The sequence below is a fragment of the Rana temporaria genome, chromosome 11 (assembly GCF_905171775.1).
Source record: "Rana temporaria chromosome 11, aRanTem1.1, whole genome shotgun sequence".
Taxonomy (NCBI): Eukaryota; Metazoa; Chordata; class Amphibia; order Anura; family Ranidae; genus Rana; species Rana temporaria.
This window is the reverse complement of record NC_053499.1, coordinates 141,833,703-141,856,091: the sequence shown is the minus strand read 5'-3', so window position 1 is coordinate 141,856,091 and position 22,389 is coordinate 141,833,703. Positions and strand designations below refer to the sequence as shown.

The following is a 22,389-nucleotide window of genomic DNA, read 5'->3' as shown; positions in this document are numbered from 1 at the left end:
AATTCGCACCTGATCTGCAGCTAAACCGCAGTTGATCTGCAGAACACCCTCTAGAGAAATCTGCAACGACAACGCAGCTCAAAAAAGCAACGCACTAGTGTGATTCCGGCCTTATAGATTCAAACAGGTGATATAGGTGGAGATAGGGGCGGGGCTATATCACATGTATGCTGCCATGGATTGACGTTGAGAAAGGAAAATTACGGTAAGTATTTGATACTTACAAAGTCTGTGAACCTGTTAGAGAGATTTCCATCATTTCCCATCTTGGGAAATCTCCCAAACAGGGATACAGTGATAAACAGGGGCAGACTGACCATTGGGACTCTCGGGCAGTGCCCGAGGGCCCCATCAGGGTTGCCAGGCTCAATAAAACCAGGGACAGTATGTAAAAATCTGTGTTTTTTTACATCTGTCCCGGATATGTCCGAAACGGACATGCTTTTGATGTGAAATGCCTGAGATTTTAGCTGCCCTGCCTCCTGGCGTGGTGGCCATCTATAAGCCCGGGAGCCCCATAATCTCCTATTGCCCAGGGGGTCCCATGAGTTGTCAGTCCACCCCTGGTGATAAATACCTCCTAGAGGCCCTAACCGTTCCTACTTTGCCCAAAACTGAAACATACACACAAACGTTGTGGCTTGAGTTGACCTTCAAAGAGAAGATTGGATTAAGTTTAAGAACCCCCATTCCTGTTGATGTAGTTGTGCAAGGCCCTTCGGAGCTTGCTCACAGTGATTGCTTTTTTTCGGTGGCACCAAACCGATAATACCAAGTATGTTAAGGCTGTGCCAGGTATGGCTCATATTGCTTTGGCAACTTGCTCTTCTTCTGATCTGCCTGAGGTATATGTATGCATAGTGTAGTCTTGTCTCTGTTAGACTTTGCTGGTGATAAAAATGTCCCTGGTGACTTCAATCTTCCACTGTCTTTGACCCCGGTAGGTCGTGCAAGGTAAACTTTTGGCTGGTCCTGTCGTTGGAACACTCTTGCAGTGTCATTTGAAACAAGACCTCACCCGTTCACACTTCTGCCAATGCCAGGTTATAAAGCTCCTGTTTCTTGCCACAGCGGCGGGCAACAATCGCCACGTACAAGCTTAGAAGCGCTAGCCAATAACAGCCATACAGTATTGCTCCCGTTACCAGGAACAGCAGTTCTGTGTCAGTGAAGGGGTCCTGACTTTGGCAGTAGGCTGTGTACACTAGACCACCCAAAAGGACGCAGAACCAGACGGATACTGGCACTACCCCCATAAAGTTAACTACAAGATTTTTGCGTCCTGAGGTTCCCCAGCCAGACTTGTTGATGGTGATCACGGCAAACATTTTGGCAGGCAGCAGGCTTGTCATATAGAGAAGAGAATACAAAGACATGAAGATCATTTCAACGTTGCCACGGAGGAAGCACGCATAGGTGGCCTTCACAATGCCGACGAGCTGAACGGTTAGGAGGAAAAGCATGATGTTCCAAATGCGGCCACGGTAAAAAAGCTGCACCACGGTGGCCACCAGAAAGAATGGGAAGAAACCGGTCACCACTGATTCGTAGGTCATCCAGAGGTGATGTTTGTGGAACCACAGAGCGTTGTACAACCACTCCCGAAAATAAGATTTGCTCCACCGTGTCTGCTGGTTAAGCCAACGCAGGTACTTGGTAGGGGTCTCTGTCAGGCACTTGGAACGCGCTGTGTACTTAGTCCGAAAACCCATGCTAAGCACGCGATTGGTGAGGTGTCGGTCGTCTCCAAAGCTGCATTTCTGTCCCAAGAAGGTCTGGTGGTACCAATCCTCCAGGAAATATTGCAAAAGGCTGTTCCGATACATCCCCAGCGGGCCGCTAATGCACTGCACACAGCCAAAGTATGACTGGCACGCTCGCTCCACATTAAATGCCATCCAATAACGCACACTGCTCAAGAAGGAGATCCAGGAATCATATTTGTTCAAGATCTGGAAGGAAATCAAAAGAGACGTCATTTAGAGTGGAGGCAATGAAACAAAATAATCCTAAAGTTTCTGGGTTAGCCAATCACATTCCAGTGATTCCGGTTGCTATGAAAATACGTATTTGTCTTCAGTTTTTAGTGTGCTATAGTCTTCAAAGTTAGAGCACATATATAATAATGGATAGATTGGGAGAAGGTATGCCTGAAGGAAGCCCACCTGTCCCTGAGGCCCCGTACACACGAGAGGATCTATCCGCTGGAATTTATCCGCGGATCGGTTTCAGCGGATAGATCCGCTGGTGTGTACGACCCAGCGGATATTTATCCGCGGATATTTTTCGGGCCGATGGATTTCCAGCGGATAAAAATTTCTTAGCATGCTAAGAAATCTATCCGCTGGAATCCAGTCCAGCGGATTGATCCGGTGGTCTGTACAGACTCACCGGATCAATCCGTCCAATTCCCTCCCTCCCATGCGTCGTAATGATTTGACGCATGCGTGGAAGTCCTTATATTTCAGCGTCGCGCACGTCGCCGCGTCATCATCGCGGCAACGGCGCGACACGTCACCGCGGAGGGAATTCCGCGCGGATTTTGATCTGATGGTTAGTACAACCATCAGATCAAAATCCGCCAGAGGATTTATCCGTGGAAACGGTCGGGAGGACCGTTTCCGCGGATAAATCCTCTCGTGTGTACAAGGCCTAAAAGTATGGTGGAGCAACGGACACCCAGCAATAGCACAACGGCAGCGAAGGTATCCAGTGCGTCCCTCTCACCAATTCACCAACAGTACACACGGCAACCCCCCCAACCTATGAAACACGAACAAAAGAGGGCGCACCAGCCTAGTACATAATCCAACTTTTATTGAAAAGCAATCGTTTAAAATGATACTTATAATATATATATATATAATTTTAACCACTTACGGACCGCCCGCCGCAGTTTTACGTCCTCTGTTTGAAGAGGAATACCGTTGTTATGGTAGCAACTAGCTACCATAACCCTTGTATCCTCTTCTTCAGCGGGCAGTTCGCTACAAGATAAAAGTGGTCTCTGCCACAGATACACCGCAAGATCACTTTTATTGACAGCGGGAGAGGACCCCCCTCCCACCACTCTCCGGTGCCCTCCGCCGCTTACCGGAGCTGTTGGCAGCGGCGGAGGCGATCTGGTCCTCTCTGTTTCTGTGTATGAAGACGAGTGAAGGAGAAGTTGGCCATTACCTGTCTCCATATCACTGCAGGGCTGCCGATGGGTTTCACACCGTATAAAGGTGCTTAATCATGATTAAGCACCTTTATACAGTCGCTTTTCCTGTTTTCTGAAACATAAAGTGACTGTATTGGATTTCATCGGCCACATAAGATATCAATAAAGATGCCTTCAACAGTGTGTGGCTGTCCAGGATTTTTTCTTCCTTTCTATGCTTTTACTTTGCAGGGGAAAAAAAGAGGAAGTAAAACCCCATCAGGGTTTACTTCCTCTGTAAGCTTGGAGAGCCATACCCACCCATTATGTTGGTCTCAGCAAGTGAGCTGATTTGGGAAGTCAGATACATATACCTTACCATTGCAAATGCCTCTAAAACTGAATATACATTTTACCTGCACTAGCCATTCAATCGAAAAAAAAAGGTTTTAATATTTACCTGTACATCTCCTCCGACTCCACCCACTTTTGGGTCTTCCTCCAAAATCCGAAGCATTTCTGCAGTGCATGCTGGGTCCAACACAGTGTCAGAATCACAGACCTACAAACAAGTTGAAATGGTAAAAAATAAATATGTGGAGATGTTCTGTTTTTACGTATTCTGAAATCAAATGTATACACTGCAGGGCTTGACAAATCCCGGTCGCCAGGGCGCCATGGCGACTAGAAATAGCATCCTGGCGACTTGGTTTGGAAGGTGGACTTGGCTTGTGAAGTCCCCAGCTCTTCCTTGTGTGAGCTGGCGCCATCTGGTGGTGGCCGTTGGTATTACAAGTTAAGCATTACAAGTTAAACAGCAATTCTAATGTAATTTTTCACTATTTTCACTGCCATCTTCTTCCCTCTAATTAGAACCCCCAAACATTATATATATTTTTTATCCTAACACCCTAGAGAAGAAAATGGCGATCGTTGCAATACTTTCTGTCACGCCGTATTTGCACAGCGGTCTTACAAGCGCATTTTTTTGGGAAAAAATTACACTTTTTTTAATTAAAAAATAAGACAACAGTAAAGTTATCCCCATTTTTTTTTTAAATTATGAAAGATAATGTTACGCCGAGTAAATTCATACCCAACATGTCACGCTTCAAAATTGCGTCCGCTCGTGGAATGACGACAAACTTTTACCCTTTAAAATCTTCATAGGCGACGTTTAAAAAAATCTACAGGTTGCATGTTTTGAGTTACAGAGGAGGACTAGGGCTAGAATTATTGCTCTCGCTCTACCAATTGCAGCGATACCTCACATGTGTGGTTTGAACACCGTTTACATATGCTGCTCGCGTATGTGTTCGCTTCTGCGTGCAAGCTCGTCGGGACGGGGCGCGTTTTCTGGATCCTAACTTTTTTAGCTGGCTCCTAGATTCCAAGCAAATTTGTCAAACCCTGGTATACAGTATCAAACATGCAGGAAAAAAATACTACATTGAGTTGCAGATGTACCTCATATCCCATGTACAGTGGAGAGGTACTCCTACCCTGTCCACATTCTTTACTTTAATCCACCAGTTCAGCCTTCCCAAAGTCCTGTGCAAGATTCAACCTTCCGAAAGGTGACTCCCTGCCCCCCCCCCTTTTATTACAGCACTCAGGCCTGGTGATTGGCTCCTCAGGTACCACGTGAGCCACTGTTTGGTGGCAGAGTGGAGGAGCATGCGCAAGCCACGCTGTGCCCCATGTTTGGTCCCCCCAACCTTCTGGGACCTGTGCTTTGTCTCAAGAGGCTGCGGGGGGGGGGGGAGGAGGGACAATCTTCCGCTCAGATCGCCACAATCTGAACTGAAGTGGGAGCGGGTATCTGTCAAAATCACATACCTACCCCCCCCCCCCAAAAAAAAATGTGGTAGAGCGAGGGGGGGGGGGGGGAGGAAAGCTGAACTTCCCCCTGTAGGTGAATTTGGGCTTTAAGCCAGCCTAACACGGCCTACAGCCGTCATGCCTTAGTTTTGTAAGTCATTGGTTCTTAATTTGGTCTTAAATCCTTACATATACCCAGGGAAGTGACTGCCGCCAAGGATTAAACAAATCCTCCTACATAAGTTGTACCAGTTTATCAAAGTAGTTTTTTTAAAGCTTGTGTGAGTCTTCAGAAAAAAGTAGACAGAGAGCTGAAGTTACACTCTGCAGAACCTAGTAAGGAGAGCTCCAAGAGCTGATTGGAGGAAAGGGACACTCCCCCCTTCACACAGCACACAGGAACAGAGCTGAGGCTGTCAATCTTCTGCAGCTCCCCTCCGTGTCACTTTTTTTCTCCTGGTGTCAGGAAAACTTGTCAGAAGTGACTCATGCTGATAGCAGAGGAAGGAAGCAGCAGACATGAATGACACTTAGTGCTCTTAATTGAGACAAGTACACACTATAAAGGGATATGCTTTGTTCATTGTTTATGTCTGAGCTTTACAACCACTTTAAGGCCAATCACAGAGTATGTCCCAACAATAGACTTTATGAAAAATATTACTTTATGAAAAAATAGACCCCCTAGTCGACCTCCCAGGGGATGCCCAGCTGCTCCATCCTGCCAAAAAACAGGTGGAACCATACTTACCCCTCCCGTGGGAACTGCTGGACGCATTCAAGACAGACCCATCACCCGCGCACTACGGAGTTGCTGTCGGCCACGGCACACTGTGACACGGACAGCAGTAGCCCAGTCACATGTGTGCCCCGGAGCATATAGCTCGCCGGCCACCCCTGGATCAGACGGGGTATGTTGTGGCCAACCCAGCGCGTAGCTAAGGCCTGCTCACGCTCGATGGCCGGACTGGGGAAACTACCAGGATCTATATTATTCAGCCTGTCACCCAGCCCGGCTGTTGATAGAAGATCACAGGAATCAAAAATCAGAAAAAAATTCCAGGACTAATGGTCCCCACCGGGAGCCAGGTCCTTCTCCTACACTAGGCAGAAAAAAACTGAGCCTCTGGATGCAGAGTGAGGGATTATAGCCAGTAGGACTGCCCCCTGGGCGGTACTGTACAGTTTTTTGCTGTTTTAACATTTTAACATGTTCTGCCTAGTCCTCTCCTGAAGGTGGCGATATAACCCTAAGGTCAAGATTTAAAGTGCTGTGTCCGTCAATGAACGAAAGAGAAATCTTATTTTCTTCATGTTCTATTGAGGGACACAGGCATATAATAAATTGCTGACATGTAAGACATTCAATAAAAAAAAAGCATTGCAAAAGAGGGACGGGCAACAGCCGCTGAGAGATCCAATAAATATGGAAATCTTTTGAGAAAAGGAAGAACTTGCAAAAGGACTCGTGAAAAAAATGGGACAGTATGGAAATTGCTAAAAAAAAAGGCACCAAAAATTAATTTAATGTTTCAGAACAGGACAAGTCACACCACTAGGGGGAGACTGCCATCTGAAAGGTTACTAGATCAATAAAGTGGAGGAGAACCCAGAAACCACCATAAGAAGAAAACCTACAACTGGTACAACCTAAAAGTGGTCAGCAAAAAAATAAGATTATTTGTAAAGTAAGGCAGGAGCCAAGGATACAAAATCCCTGACCTTAGTGAAGGAGTGACAGATCAGGTATGTCTCTCCACCAAGGATCAAACAGCTGGGGGTTGAAGCAGAATACTCTTAAAGGGATTGTAAAGGTAAAAAATGTTTCCCTAAATAGCTTCCTTTACCTTAGCGCAGTCCTCCTTCACTTACCTCATCCTTCCATTTTGCTTTTATATGTCCTTATTTCTTCTGAGAAATCCTCACTTCCTGTTCTTCTGTCTGTAACTCCACACAGTAATGCAAGGCTTTCTCCCTGGTGTGGAGAAAGCCTCTTGAGGGGGCGAGCAGGAGTGTCAGGACACTCTCTACTTTGCAGATAGAGAACGGAGCTGTGTGTTAGTGGGTGTCCTAACACTCCTGCTCGCCCCCTCAAGAGGCTTTCTCCACACCAGGGAGAAAGCCTTGCATTACGGTGTGTAGTTACAGACAGAAGAACAGGAAGTGAGGATTTCTCAGAAGAAATTAGGACATTTAAAAGCAAAATTGAAGGATGACTGCACTAAGGTAAAGGAAGCTATTTTAGGGATTTTTTTTTTACCTTTAAAACCCCTTTAATACTTGAATGCAGGGAAGTGGAGATTCAAAATAAAATAGTTATTTAAACTTGGCCATACATGGAGATAAGTAAGGAATGTTTCTCTTTATGGAAATTATCATTCCATCCAGAAACCAGCATAAGAAAATAGGTTTCCTTAGCAAAGCTAAGGAGCAATCATCCAACCTCATAGGACAGACCTGTAAAATGCGGCAATCCGGGACACGTGGTCACCCTACTTGGCACCTGCCCACACTGCCAAACGTACCAATACCTGGTTAAATGATCATGGGATTACTGTGCTTGATTGGCCAGCAAACTCGCCTGACCTAAACCCCATAGAGTATCTGTGGGTTATTGTCAAGAGGAAGATGAGAGACACCAGACCCAACAATGCAGATGAGCTGAAGGGCGCTATCAAAGCATCCTGGGCTTCCATAACACCTTTAGCGGTGCCACAGGCTGATCGCCTCCATGCCACGCCCCATTAATGCAGTACTATACACAAAAGGAGCCCCAACCAAGTATTGAATGCATACTATACTGTACATGAACGTGGTTTTCAGTAAGCCAAAATTTCTGCAATAAAAATCCTTTTTTTTTATTGGTCTTATGTAATATTCTAATTTTCTGAGATACAGAATTTGGGGTTTTCACTATCTGTAATGCCGTGTACACACGATCATTTTTCAGCATTAAAGAAAACGTTGTTTTTCAGCATGTCTAAAAAAACGACATTTTCCCAACTTCATCATGCCTACACACCATAGTTTTTAAAAAATGATCTAGCAAAGCGCGGTGACGTACAACGGCACTTTAAAGGGGAAGTTCTATTCGCCTTTGGGCTGCTTTAGCTGATTCCGTATTAGTAAAAGACGATTCACGCTTTTCTGTCTGTTACAGCGTGATGAATGTGCTTACTCCATTATGAACGTCAGTTTTACCAGAACGAGCGCTCCCGTCTCATAACTTGCTTCTGAGCATGTGCGGGTTTATTTAGTCGTTTTAGCCCACACACGATCATTTTTTACAACCCGAAAAACTACGTTAAAAAATGCAACATGTTCGAATTTTTTTTTTGTCGTTTTTCAGAAACTGAAAAATGATGTAAAGCCCACACACCATCATTTTAAATGACGTTTTTGAAAAACAACGTTTTCTTCATGCTGAAAAATGATCGTGTGTACGCGGCATCAGCATTAATCATCAACATTTAAAGAAATAAATGCTTCAATATATCACTCTGTGTGTAACGCATCTATATAACATATATGAGTTTCACTTTTTGGATTGAATTACTGAAATAAAATTAACTTTTTGATGATATTCTAATTTTATGAGTTGCCACCATGGAACCCCACTCAAACGTACACAATAGCGTACACTCAAATGCCATGTGCTACAGCCCAGGCTGGGTGGCCCATGATTCCCACACTAGCCCCAATGAACATGAAGGGGGTTATTTACTAAAACTGAAGAGTGCAAAATCTGGTGCAGCTCTGCAAAGGAACCAATCGGCTTCCATGTTTTATTGTCAAAGCCTAATTGAACAAGCTGAAGTTAGAAGCTGATTGGCTACCATGAACAGCTGCACGAGGTTTAGTAAATTTCCCCCAAAGCCCTATATCCTTGACATTTTACAACTGAAATACATACATTTAATTGCCAACTATATAGCAATGCCACATCATAGCTCTTACCTGCACGTAGTCCACACTGTCCCCAAGGGCTCGGAAGGCTGTGTACATCACTTCTCTCTTTCCTCCCCATTTCTGCATTATACAGGTATATGGAAACTTCTGTACCAGTTCCTCTACGCCCCTTTCACCTTCCTGACCCCCTTCTTCTGTGACATGGTAGTTATTGTCCCACATGTAGCAGCAAGTGCCCTCCGATCCCATCACCTCCCTGAAGATGTCCATCATGTATCTGTCGTCTTCTGTATTTCCATCTACCACCATCACCACCCGCAGGTGAGGGTAGGAGAGCCGCCGTACCGACTGCAGGCACTTTCTAAGGTACTCCGGATCTTCTTGATAGGCTGCAATGCATAGCGCCACTCTAGAGTTCCCCGTCGGGAACTTCTGCCTTCCTTTCCGCATCCGTCTGTGCTCCAGGTAAGCAAAAAGGCTCTGGGTGAGCAGATGCAGTCCCAGGATGGCCCCGTACAGTCCAAAGGAGAGGTGGTGCCGGTCGGTGTGTATGAACTGGTATCCGGTGACATAGGCAGCAAGAATGCCCCCCAGCACCAGCAGGGCAAAGAGGCTTGTGCCCAGGACCTTCAGAGCCGTCAGCAGCCGACCTGGCATCTGCCCCAAGACAAAAACAGACAAAGTAGAATTAAGCACAGTGAAGCACGCACCCATAGATACATCCAAGTCACCACATGTATAGCTGACAGTTTACATGCTGTGTCTGCCAGCGGTGTCAGCTAAGTACATCTTTCCACGTGATAACTGTCATAATTATACAGTTAGTTATGAAAAGTTCTGACTATGAAAGATTTACTTAAAGGGGAAGTCCAACTTATATCATGCTATTGTCAAAGAATTCAAAAATAGATTAAAAAAAAAAACCCTACTCCATTCTATCCAAGAGAAAAAGTTCCCAAATCACTACTCACCAACTCTATGCTCTAGCACTGAATTTCAAGTCCACCGTCATTGTCCAGCATTGCTCCTCTTCTGGGTTGAAAGATACTCAGCGTCAATTAACCCATTTCGTGTGAGCCCTTGGGGGCGCATCCTTACACAGCCTGGGCTCACAATAGAAAAAATTGCCCTCACAGGTGATAATTTTAGTTCTGGCCTGTACAGAAGACTACCCACCGCCCCCGAAAGACTGACCCTGGCTCATCTCATGGCCAAGTTTAATGCTGGCCTGTACAGAAGACTACCCAACGCCCCCGAAAGACTGACCCTGGCTCATCTCATGACCAAGTTTAATGCTTGCCTGTACAGAAGACTACCTACTGCCCCCGAAAGACTGACCCTGGCTCATCTCATGGCCAAGTTTAATGCTGGCCTGTACAGAAGACTACCTACTGCCCCCAAAAGACTGACCCTGGCTCATCTTATGACCAAGTTTAATGCTGGCCTGTACAGAAGACTACCTACTGCCCCCGAAAGACTGACCCTGGCTCATCTCATGGCCAAGTTTAATGCTGGCCTGTACAGAAGACTACCCAACGCCCCCGAAAGACTGACCCTGGCTCATCTCATGACCAAGTTTAATGCTGGCCTGTACAGAAGACTACCCACCGCCCCCGAAAGACTGACTCTGGCTCATATCATGACCAAGTTTATTGCTGGCCTGTACAGAAGACTACCTACTGCCCCCGAAAGACTGACCCTGGCTCATCTCATGACCAAGTTTAATGCTTGCCTGTACAGAAGACTACCTACTGCCCCCGAAAAAGACTGACCCTGGCTCATCTCATGACCAAGTTTAATGCTTGCCTGTACAGAAGACTACCTACTGCCCCCGAAAGACTGACCCTGGCTCATCTCATGGCCAAGTTTAATGCTGGCCTGTACAGAAGACTACCTACTGCCCCCAAAAGACTGACCCTGGCTCATCTCATGGCCAAGTTTAATGCTTGCCTGTACAGAAGACTACCTACTGCCCCCGAAAGACTGACCCTGGCTCATCTCATGGCCAAGTTTAATGCTGGCCTGTACAGAAGACTACCTACTGCCCCCAAAAGACTGACCCTGGCTCATCTCATGACCAAGTTTAATGCTGGCCTGTACAGAAGACTACCTACCGGCCCCGAAAGACTGACCCTGGCTCATCTCATGACCAAGTTTAATGCTGGCCTGTACAGAAAACCTTTGTCCTGGAGGACACTGCACTTTAATCTTTGAATTATCAAAATGGGAAGTAGATAAACCTTCAGGTAGACTGGAAGCCTCTTTACAATGTCCTTTTGGCAAGATATCAAATGCCTCTCCTGCCCATAAACAGCATTGCTGGGAAGAAAACGCCAGTCTCTTGCTTGGCTCATAATTAGAGCTTTCAGAGCTGCATGTGAAGAAACAAAAATCCCAAAGGCTGATCTAAAGGTTGTATATAAAGCCGACTTCTCAAATGACTGAGCCGCGCACAACAATTGCAGCTTGAAACCCTAACATTATCCATCAGGCTGGGGCCTGTCATCCTGCAGCCATCCCTTCAATCTTGTGTTATTATCAGGCGATTTAGGTCAAATTAACTTTTGGAAGTGTTCATTTTCAGAAAACACTGATCCGAGACGCAATCTACGGCTCTTGTATTGCCGGGCACTGCCAGAACAACACTGAGACCTCTGCAGAGTGAGACTATAACCCCCAAGTGTTAGTAGGAACCGTCACCACGCCAAACTAAAAGAAGTACAGACAAGAGGCTTCAGTGTGGCATAAAAGACATTAAATTTATTTATTCAATTCCCCTACTTCTCCATGCTCTGCCAATTCATTTCCAGGGTGAACTTAATGGTCACACTGCTGGCCATCTAGGTATGCTATATGGACTTTTTTACCTTTGATGGCATTTTCTATACCAGTGCTCTCCAAACTGCTGCCCAGGGGCCGATTCTGGTGGTTTGCTTGCTTTTATCTGCCCATTTGGGACACAATTCCTCTCAATGACACCAATAATTGGGCACAGTTCTTCCCAATGACACCAATGATGGGGAGAAATTCCTTCCTATGACACCAATGATGGGGAAAAATTCCTTCCAATGGCACCAATGATGGGGAACAATTCCTCCCATTGACAACAACGATGGGGCACAATGCCTCCCAATCACACCAATGATGGGCAACAATTCCTCCCAATGACACCAATGATGGGGAACAATTCCTCCCAATGACACCAACAGGGCCGGACTTGCCATTGGGCTTGACTGGGCTCAAGCCCATGGGCCCACACAATAGGGGGCCCCGGGCCCAATTGCGGAAACCCCCCATTCACAGCAATCGCGGCAACCTCCTCCTGCAATTTTGCGGCAATTTTGGCACCCCCCCCAGCTCAACAACTTCGGCGAATGGATGTAATCCCTGTCAACTCCCCCTCCCCCCCCTCAACAAGCCCAGGGGCACCCACCACCCTGAGTCCTGCCCTGGACACCAATGATGGAGAACAATTCCTCCCAATGATGGGGCAAAACTCCCCCCAATGACACAAATGATGGGGAACAATTCTTCCCAATGCTGGGGCACAGCTCCCCCCAATGACACCAATGATGGGGAAGAATTCCTCCAAATGGCACCAATGATAGGACACAGTTCCTCCCAATGACACCAATGATGGGGCACAATTCCTCCCAATGACACCAATGATGGGGCACAATTCCTCCATATGACACCAATGATGGGGAGCAATTCCTCCCAATGACACCAATGATGGGGCACAATTCCTCCCAATCACACCAATGACGGCGCACAAACATCTACGTACAATTCAGATGACCACTATACCACAGCTTACTTGTTTTGTACCCAGTGTGGAGAGGCGACCCCATGTCACACTGTGGATTAGCAATATACACCTGATTGTGGCAGAAGCAGGCATGCTAATTACACACCTGTGGGCTGGGTTCATATGCATCCCAGGGATAGAGCTCAGGGATCCCACTTGGCGTCAGCTCCACCCAGGCAGACAGGAAGTCTGGCCAAGCAGTCAGGAGGACTCCGCCCTACAGATGGGAGTAGCAGAACCCCAGATGGCACCTCAAAGCCTCTGCAATATCATTTCACACTTACTTTGAAATGTTTCCATTGAGTAGGGAAGACCCTATTTATGTTCTTATGACCTTTGTCCCTAAAAAACAAAATTAGGTAAAATCGTAAAAATTTCAATAAAATAAGAATAAAGGGGTTTAGAAGGGAAACCTTCCAGCTTGACGATGGATCTGTACCGAGTTTTATTTTCACCTTTTACACTTTTTTGGTGAATGGGTAAGGGTACTATATACACCATACTCATTCACATATGGGAGGGCAGGATCTGGGGACTAAAGGAGACTTTCAGACTCCGATAAGCCCCCCAACAACAGACCCCCACAACCACTCCCAGGGTTGCGGGGAAGAGGCCCATGTCCCCATCAATATGGGGAAATAAATCCAACAGCACACGTTTGTTGTCGGAAAATTTTAAAGCATGCTATCCCACATTTGTTGACGGAAATTGCGACAACAATTGTCAGATGGAGCGTACAAACCGCCGGATTCTCCGACAACAGCCTGTCATCACACAATTCCCGTCGGAAAATCCGATCGTCTGTACAAGGTTTACCAGGAATAAGTGATTGTATTCCCTTTACAATGTCCCATGCGCTCTGCTTATTTCATAAACAGGAATAATTAATTGTTCCCGAACCCCCGGGGAGGAAATCGGAAAGACACCTGTATATCGGATACGGTGACTGAACTTCCTGGGAACCGAAGGAGCATCAAAGGGACAGAATAATGAGGAGGGGGACAAGGAGGACTTCTAATGATAGGTTACATCTCACAGAGTCTAAAGCTCCTCTTTTAACTTCTAAATGTAGGATGAGCCACTACAAAGCTTAAATAAACTGAAACTAATGCCCCAGCTGTTCCACAGAGGCTACAGCAGACGGAGGGTACGGCCCTATACTCGCTGCAAATCCAGACAAATGAAACCATTACCGATAAAATCAGTGCAATCAGAAAGCCCACACAGTATATCTTTATCAATGTCATGTGTAATTCACTGCAGCCTGATTTCAGAGAGAACCTCACAGGGTCACAGGGAGTATACTTCCTGAGCTCTGTAACTTCCTTCCCCTCAGTGATCACATTTCCAAGCAGGCCCGGGCATTTTAGACTGAGCAGCCTGGCGCGGCAGTTAATGATGGGATGTGGGGTTCCAGCACCTTGTACCTCTGGACCCCTTTACATTACACAGCACCCTGCACCTCTGGACCCCTTTACATTACAAAGCAACCTTGACCCCTTTACATTACACAGCACCCTGCACCTCTGAGCCCCTTTACATTACACAGCACCCTGCACCTCTGGACCCCTTTACATTACACAGCACCCTGCACCTCTGGACCCCTTTACATTACACAGCACCCTGCACCTCTGGACCCCTTTACATTACACAGCACCCTGCACCTCTGGACCCCTTTACATTACACAGCACCTTGCACCTCTGGACCATTTTACATTACACAGCACCCTGCATCTCTGGACCCCTTTACATTACACAGCACCCTGCACCTATGGACCCCTTTACATTACACAGCACCCTGCATCTCTGGACCCCTTTACATTACACAGAACCCTGCACCTCTGGGCCCCTTTACATTACATAGCACCGCACCTCTGGACCCCTTTACATTACACATCACCCTGCACCTCTGGACCCCTTTACATTACACATCACCCTGCACCTCTGGACCCCTTTACATTACACAGCACCCTGCACCTCTGAGCCCCTTTACATTACACAGCACCCTGCACCTCTGGACCCCTTTACATTATACAGCACCCTGCACCTCTGAGCCCCTTTACATTACACAGCACCCTGCACCTCTGGACCCCTACATTACACAGCACCCTGCACCTCTGGACCCCTTTACATTACACAGCACCCTGCACCTCTGGGCCCCTTTACATTACATAGCACCGCACATCTGGACTCCTTTACATTACACAGCACCCTGCACCCCTGGGCCCGTTTACATTACACAGCACCCTGCACCTCTGAGCTCCTTTACATTACACAGCAAATTTTCATTCGCAGTTGCAACACACCTGGATGGGCTCCAGACGCAATGCTCTGCGTCTCGTATCCACCCTAATTCATAGCCTATTATTAGAGCCTATGGCTCTAATCAGGTTCTTCAACAAAAAAAATGGCCGCTCTAATTCATATGCACGATGACCTGGAAGGGGCCGGACACATGAATAGGGGGTGTCTGTGGATAGATTCATGCTATGCATGAATCTATCCACTGCATATAGGGGTGGAGAGGGTGGGGGATAGCACCCGCCTCTGGACACATCCTTCTCTACACAGGAACAGATCTGAGGGGGGGCAGCGCCCGCGCGCCCTTAAAGGGGTTGTAAAAGGTAAAATGTTTCCTTTACCTTAGTGCAGTCCTCCTTCACTTACCTCATCCTTCCATTTTGCTTTTAAATGTCCTTATTTCTTCTGAGAAATCCTCAACTACATGTTCTTCTGTCTGTAACTCCACACAGTAATGTGAGGCTTTCTCCCTGGTGTGGAGTGTCATGCTCGCCCCCTCCCTTGGACTACAGGAGAGTCAGGGCGCTCTCTATGTTGCAGATAGAGAAAAGAGCTGTGTGTTAGTGGGTGTCCTGACTCTCCAGTAGTCCAAGGGAGGGGGTGAGCATGACACTCCACACCAGGGAGAAAGCCTTGCATTACTGTGTGGAGTTACAGACAGAAGAACAGGAAGTGAGGATTTCTCAGAAGAAATAAGGACATATAAAAGCAAAATGGAAGGATGAGGTAAGTGAAGGAGGACTGCACTAAGGTAAAGGAAGCTATTTAGGGGGAAAATAATTGTACCTTTACAATCCCTTTAATGGACGAACCGCCTCTGGAAACACCCCTCTCCACACAGGAACAGATCTGAGGCTGTCAAGAGGGAGGAGCTCCTCCTCTGTCACCTTTTTTCTCTTGGTGTCAGGAAAAGTTGTCAAAAGAAATTCATGCTGATAGCAGAGGAACAAAGCGGCAGACACAGAAATGAAACTTAGTGCTCTGGAGTGAGACAAGTACACACTATAGAGCAGTGATGGTGAACCTTGGCACCCCAGATGTTTTGGAACTACATTTCCCATGATGCAAATGCACTCTGCATTGTAGATGAGCATCATGGTAAATGTAGTTCCAAAACATCTGGAGTGCCAAGGTTCGCCATCACTGCTATAGAGGGATATGCTTTGTTCATGTTTCATGTCTGAGGTTTACAACCACTTTAATAAAAGAAGGCAAGCACCCAGAGCTGTGCAATCGAGTGACTATTAGGAAAAAGGTTAAAAAGCGGTATTTACACTGCCGTTTATTACAAACGGTCTGCAGCAGTGGCGTAGCATGGGGGGTGCGAAGGGGGCCATGGCCCCTGGCACAACATTTGGGGGGGCGAAATTCTGCGCCAGTGTGTGCCACTACTGGCTGCCTCTTCCTAATTTTAATTTCCTGTGTCCCCATGCTCTGGCCGCCATGTTCAGTCTCCAGCACCCTGTGATTGGGCGAATGGGGTCATGTGCAGAGGCGGGGGGACTCCAGGAGAAACTGCGATCGTGGACAGGCCAGCACTACCGCAACATGACCCCATACGCCCAATCACAGGGTGCCAGAGACCGAACATGGCGGAGCACACAAGAAATGGAAATTGTGCCTCCTCCTCCTCCGAGGGGGGTGCAAATTACTTGCCTTGGCCCGGGGGCACCGACAACCCACGCTACGCCACTGGTCTGCAGAATTACTAAAGGCAACGTTTAAAGCTTAGTTAGCAGAAAAACATAAATCGATAAAGGGTCGGGATGTTTTAGCATGGTCCTAGCACAGTGGGGTAGATTCAGATAGAGATACGACGGCGTATCTCACGATACGCCGTCGTATCTCTGAGATCCGACGGTCGGATCTATGAGGCTGATTCATAGAATCAGGTTCCGTATAGATCTCCCTTAGATCCGACAGGTGTAAGTGACTTACACCGTTGGATCTTAGGCTGCAATCTCTCGCCGGCCGCTAGGTGGCGCTTCCATTTGTATACGCGACGAATATGCAAATGAGGAGATCCGCCGATTCAGAAACGAACGCCCCCCCCGTCGCTTTTTTTTTACGTCGTTTGCGTTCGGCTTTTTCCGGCGGAGAGTTACCCCTGCTATATGCGGCGTATCCTATGTTAAGTATGGCCGTCGTTCCCGCGCCGAGTTTTGAATTTTTTTACGTCGTTTGCGTAAGTCGGTCGCGAATACGGATGGACGTCATTTACGTTCCCGTCGAAAACCAATGACGTCCTAGCGACGTCATTTGGAGCAATGCACGCTGGGAAATTTAGCCGTCGGCGCATGCGCAGTTAAATCGGCACGGGGACGCGCCCGATTTAAATACTACACTCCCCCTAGCCGCAGAATTTGAATTCCGCTGGGGGATTTACGATCCGCCGGCGCAAGTTTTGAGGTAAGTGCTTTCTGAATACAGCACTAGCCTCTCAAACGTGCGCCGGCGGATCGTAAATCAGATAGATTACGCGGATCTAAAGATCCGCTAACCTATCTGAATCTACCCCACTGTGTATTTTAACCCTAGAGGATGCTGCTCCATGTGACAGACCTAACAGGAAAGATGACTTGTAGAGGCAGGCGGCTTACATAAAAGGCAGGGGCGAGGTGAATGCTCCCAACTCCCAGCAGCTGGAATTTGCCTTTCTTGCAGCAGCAGGAAAATTAGAAGGGCTTTTGATGTGTCACAGAAAAAATTGCGATTCACCTCCAAGTTCTTTGTCAGCCTGAGCGCTTCTAAAAAAGCCTCGGAAGGCGACGATACGAGGACGGCCACTCCCACTCGCTGGCACAAGTCGCAGAACAAAAGGAAAGCTCGCCGCAAAAGTGGAAAACCCCTTAAACTTGAACTTTCTACTTTTATATAACAGATAGGAGCCGATCGCCCCTATACGTCCCGATCTTCTTCCAGTGCTTGCCCTTCCTCAATGATCCCCTGCAGTACAGATCTATTGCATTTCCAATCAATCTCCTCTCTGGCTGTGCAGTGCTGCAGTGCAGGTGGCACCACATAACCCTTCTTCACTGGTGTCACAAAGAGACCACAGGCTGACCCAACAGGACATCTACAACCCATGCTGCTGTTGTGTATCACACCACATGGGCAGGACCAGGGGCACGCCAGATTTTTTGGCAGAAAGAACAAATGAATACACAATCCTGGCATATGTACTTCCTTTTTTTTTTTTAACTGTGAATATTCAGCAGTCGGAAGATGCAGAAATGAAATCACGTGAGGCACAATATACTAATAATTAATCAATTATTGTTTCTTGCAGTATAAGGTTATAATACGGGCAAAAGTGAGATTCTTATAAACAATTTTGGGTTAGATTCACGTAGAATGGCTTATTTTTATGCGGGCGTAGCGTATCTCAGATACGCCGCCGTAACTTAGTGAGGCAGGTTCTGTATTCACCAAGAACCTGCGCCCTAAGTTACGGCGGCATAGCGTAAATCTGCCGGCGTAAGCGCGCCTAATTCAAATTGTGAAGAGGTGGGCGTGTTTAAGTAAATAAAACATGACGTTTTTGACTAACGGCGTCCATACTTAACATAGGATACGCCTCATATAGCAGGGGTAACTTTACGCCGGAAAAAGCCTAACGTAAACGACGTAAAAAAATGCGCCGGGCGGACGTACGTTTCTGAATCGGCGTATCGACCTAATTTGCATATTCCTCGCGTAAATATATGGAAGCGCCACCTAGCGGCCAGCGTTAAATTGCAACTAAGATACGACGGCGTAAGAGACTTACGCCGGTCGGATCTTAGTCAAATCTATGTGTAACTGATTCTAAGAATCAGGCGCATAGATACACGACGCCGCACACTCAGAGATACGACGGCGTATCTGGAGATACGCCGTCGTATCTCATACCTAAATCTACTCCTTTGTCTGCAAACAGTGATAAGTAGCCACTGGCTGACTAAAATAGCAACTTTTTTGGGCATTATGTATACAGCTGGGGTGCAAAAATTATTCAGGAGCTCCTTAGCCCAATTTGCAAGCCACAAGGCAATCAAAGGACATCTGTCATAGGTGAATATGTAGGTTGTCATTGGTGAGATCTCTTACCAGGGCTGGGACAAGAAGGGGGCAGGAGGGACAGCTGCACTGGGCACAGCGGGGCAAGAGGACAAAGGATGGACACAGGGCAGCATTTTTCTAGGCATTATGTATACAGCTGGGGTGCAAAAATTATTCAGGAGCTCCTTAGCCCAATTTGCAAGCCACAAGGCAATCAAAGGACATCTGTCATAGGTGAACATGTAGGTTGTCATTGGTGAGATCTCTAACCAGGGCTGGGACAAGGGTTGGGCAGGAGGGACAGCTGCCCTGGGCACAGCGGGGCAAGAGGACAAAGAATGGACACAGGGCAGCATTCTTCTAGGCATTATGTATACAGCTGGGGTGCAAAAATTATTCAGGAGCTCCTTAGCCCAATTTGCAAGCCACAAGGGAATCAAAGGACATCTGTCATAGGTGAACATGTAGGTTGTCATTGGTGAGATCTCTTACCAGGGCTGGGCAGTAGGGGAAGCTGCCCTGGGCACAGCGGGGCAAGAGGACAAAGCATGGACACAGGGCAGCATTTTTCTAGGCATTATGTATACAGCTGGGGTGCAAAAAATTATTCAGGAGCTCCTTAGCCCAATTTGCAAGCCACAAGGCAATCAAAGGACATCTGTCATAGGTGAACATGTAGGTTGTCATTGGTGAGATCTCTTACCAGGGCTGGGACAAGAATGGGGCAGGAGGGGAAGCTGCCCTGGGCACAGCGGGGCAAGAGGACAAAGAACGGACACAGGGCAGCATTTTTCTAGGCATTATGTATACAGCTGGGATGCAAAAATTATTCAGGAGCTCCTTAGCCCAATTTGCAAGCCACAAGGCAATCAAAGGACATCTGTCATAGGGAAACATGTAGGTTGTCGTTGGTGAGATCTCTTACCAGGGCTGGGCAGGTGGGGAAGCTGCCCTGGGCACAGCGGAGCAAGAGGACAAAGAATGGACACAGGGCAGCATTTTTCTAGGCATTATGTTTATAGCTGGGGTGCAAAAATTATTCAGGAGCTCTAGGGGAAGCTGCCCTGGGCACAGCGGAGCAAGAGGACAAAGAATGGACACAGGGCAGCATGCATTAACAAGTGGGGGGGCATTTCCGCATCCTTGCCCTGGGCACTAGAAGAACCTGCCCCGGTAATGTCTCTTACTGAAAATGCTAGTTACCTGGCTGCCACGCTGATCCTCTGAAATCAATATTCCGCTGCTGACCCTGAATAAATATACCAATAAGGGCTTGCTGAGATTTGCACGCTTGTTCCAGTTTAGTGGCTTGGACAATTATTAGGACAGTGGGTCAGAACAGCCAGGGGGATGACAATGAGAACACATTTCCCATAACAACCAAAGAGCAGGCTGCGACTCTATTGGCTGCTTGCACTAAAAATAAGATCGCCTTAACCAAGGTCAAAATAACAGCCGATCGCTTATTTAAAGCGGCGTGTCCCTTTAAATGTGGCTGCAGCCTACAAAACCCCTCCAAAGTTTCTAAACTTCTGTGATCTGCACAGTCCAAACTTTTTTTTTCTAGGCAGGTGATATGTACAGCTCTCCAGCAAGTGTGGTGGGACTACAGGAACCAGCAGAGAAGCTGTCACCCCACCATGTTATTATCACCCACCTTCTCTGTAGGGGGGTGTCAAGAAAGGATAACTGCAATAGAAGAGGGGGGGAGGGGACATGAGAAGAAAGCCTTGCTACTATGATGACAAGGACAGGAGGGTGACACTAATGGTTTACTATGGGGTTGCAGAATAAAAGGACTACAATAGCAGCCATCTATGGTTGTGTACAGAGGGGTGTGGGGGGGTCACAGTGCATGGGATTCCCTGGGATGGATCTGTAGAGTGATCCTCAGATCTTCATGCAGCACATGATCCCGCAGTGTACAGTCCAGACTCACCGTGTCAGATCAATGCACCATCAGATCACTGGCAGCTCCTTCTCCAGGGATCATCTCTCCTTCCAGTGCTGGGATTCCATTCACTCAGCATTGCATCTCCCTCCCTGCAGCATCTCAGTCCACACACTGCACTCACCTCTCCCTGCCTCACTCCCCCCTCCATCAGCAGGTTGCTTTAACTTCTCCCCTCCCACCCCTTCCACCAGCCCACCACCTACAGAGAACTCACAGACCTCCTTCCCTGGGTCCCCCCTCTTCTCCTGTCACCCCCACCCTATGGCACCTCCTCTCCTTCCCTGCCAAGGAGCTCCCCCCTATGTGTCCTGACTGCTCCATACACACCCACCATGTGCTGCCAGCAGGGAGAGCAATCATACACTGAACACCCATACTTCTGCCTGCTGCTTCTCTCTTCTAATGCCCTGCCAGGGTGCCCCCTCCTGTGCCATGATTGCCCCTTACACACCCACCATGTGCTGCCAGCAGGGAGAGCAATCATACACTGAACACCCATGCTTCTGCCTGCTGCTTCTCTCTTCTAATGCCCTGGCAGGGTTCCCCCTCCTGTGCCATGATTGCCCCTTACACACCCACCATGTGCTGCCAGCAGGGAGAGCAATCATACGCTGAACACCCATACTTCTGCCTGCTGCTTCTCTCTTCTAATGCCCTGGCAGGGTGCCCCCTCCTGTGCCATGATTGCCCCTTACACACCCATGTGCTGCCAGCAGGGAGAGCAATCATACACTGAACACCCATACTTCTGCCTGCTGCTTCTTTCTCTCTTCTAATGCCCTGGCAGGGTGCCCCCTCCTGTGCCATGATTGCCCCTTACACACCCCACCATGTGCTGCCAGCAGGGAGAGCAATCATACACTGAACACCCATACTTCTGCCTGCTGCTTCTCTCTTCTAATGCCCTGGCAGAGTGCCCCCTCCTGTGCCATGATTGCCCCTTACACATCCCACCATGTGCTGCCAGCAGGGAAGGCTAGGCATAGAGGACTGGCAGGCTAATATAATGTGGTCCTATATTGCCCCCCCTCTACTGTCACACCTACTGCTTGCCTACCCTAGCAGGGAGCCCCACAATGTGCCATGACATGATTGCCCTTTAAACCCCTCACCATGTGAGAGCCAGGCATAAGGGAGTGCACACACACAGATCTGCTGCAGGGCAGGGAGCTCTCCACTCCCAACTCTTCCCCTTATATGCTGTCTGATCCATGCACACCCCACCATGTGCTGCCTGCAGGGAGAGCAATCACACACTGAACACCCATACTTCTGTCTGCTTCTAAAGCCCTGCCATTGAGCCACCTCCTGTGCCATGATTGCCCCTTACACACCTCACCATGTGCTGCCTGCAAGTAGGGCTAGGCATAGAGGGACTGGCTAATGTGTTCCTATATTGCCCCCCCCCCCCCC

General features: G+C 47.7%; 1 protein-coding gene across 2 annotated transcripts; it reads right to left on the bottom strand.

Annotated features, from left to right (window-relative positions):
- Window positions 1-882: 882 nt before the first annotated feature.
- HAS3 (hyaluronan synthase 3) lies at window positions 883-21,146 on the bottom strand. Of its 2 annotated transcripts, XM_040329216.1 has the most exons (4): window positions 20,962-21,146; window positions 8,921-9,529; window positions 3,603-3,704; window positions 883-1,952 (listed from the first exon to the last, which is right to left on the bottom strand). In XM_040329216.1, exons 2-4 carry the CDS (start codon window positions 9,527-9,529, stop codon window positions 1,023-1,025), a joined length of 1,641 nt encoding a protein of 546 aa, XP_040185150.1. In that variant the 5' UTR covers window positions 20,962-21,146; the 3' UTR covers window positions 883-1,022. The 2 variants fall into 2 exon arrangements, with proteins under 2 accessions (XP_040185150.1, XP_040185149.1); XM_040329215.1 differs by lacking the exon at window positions 20,962-21,146 and having other exon boundaries at window positions 8,921-9,670.
- Between the last annotated feature and the right edge of the window lie 1,243 nt (window positions 21,147-22,389).

Bases quoted from the DNA above. Each gene is read 5' to 3' on its own strand.
- HAS3 (XM_040329215.1), bottom strand. From the start codon at position 9,586: ATGGGTGCGTGCTTCACTGTGCTTAATTCTACTTTGTCTGTTTTTGTC. The intron at 3,705-8,920 runs GTAAGAGCTATG...ACTTGTTTGTAG, and splicing joins ACAGTGTGGACTACGTGCAG to GTCTGTGATTCTGACACTGT. The intron at 1,953-3,602 runs GTAAATATTAAA...ATTTCCTTCCAG, and splicing joins GAGTCGGAGGAGATGTACAG to ATCTTGAACAAATATGATTC.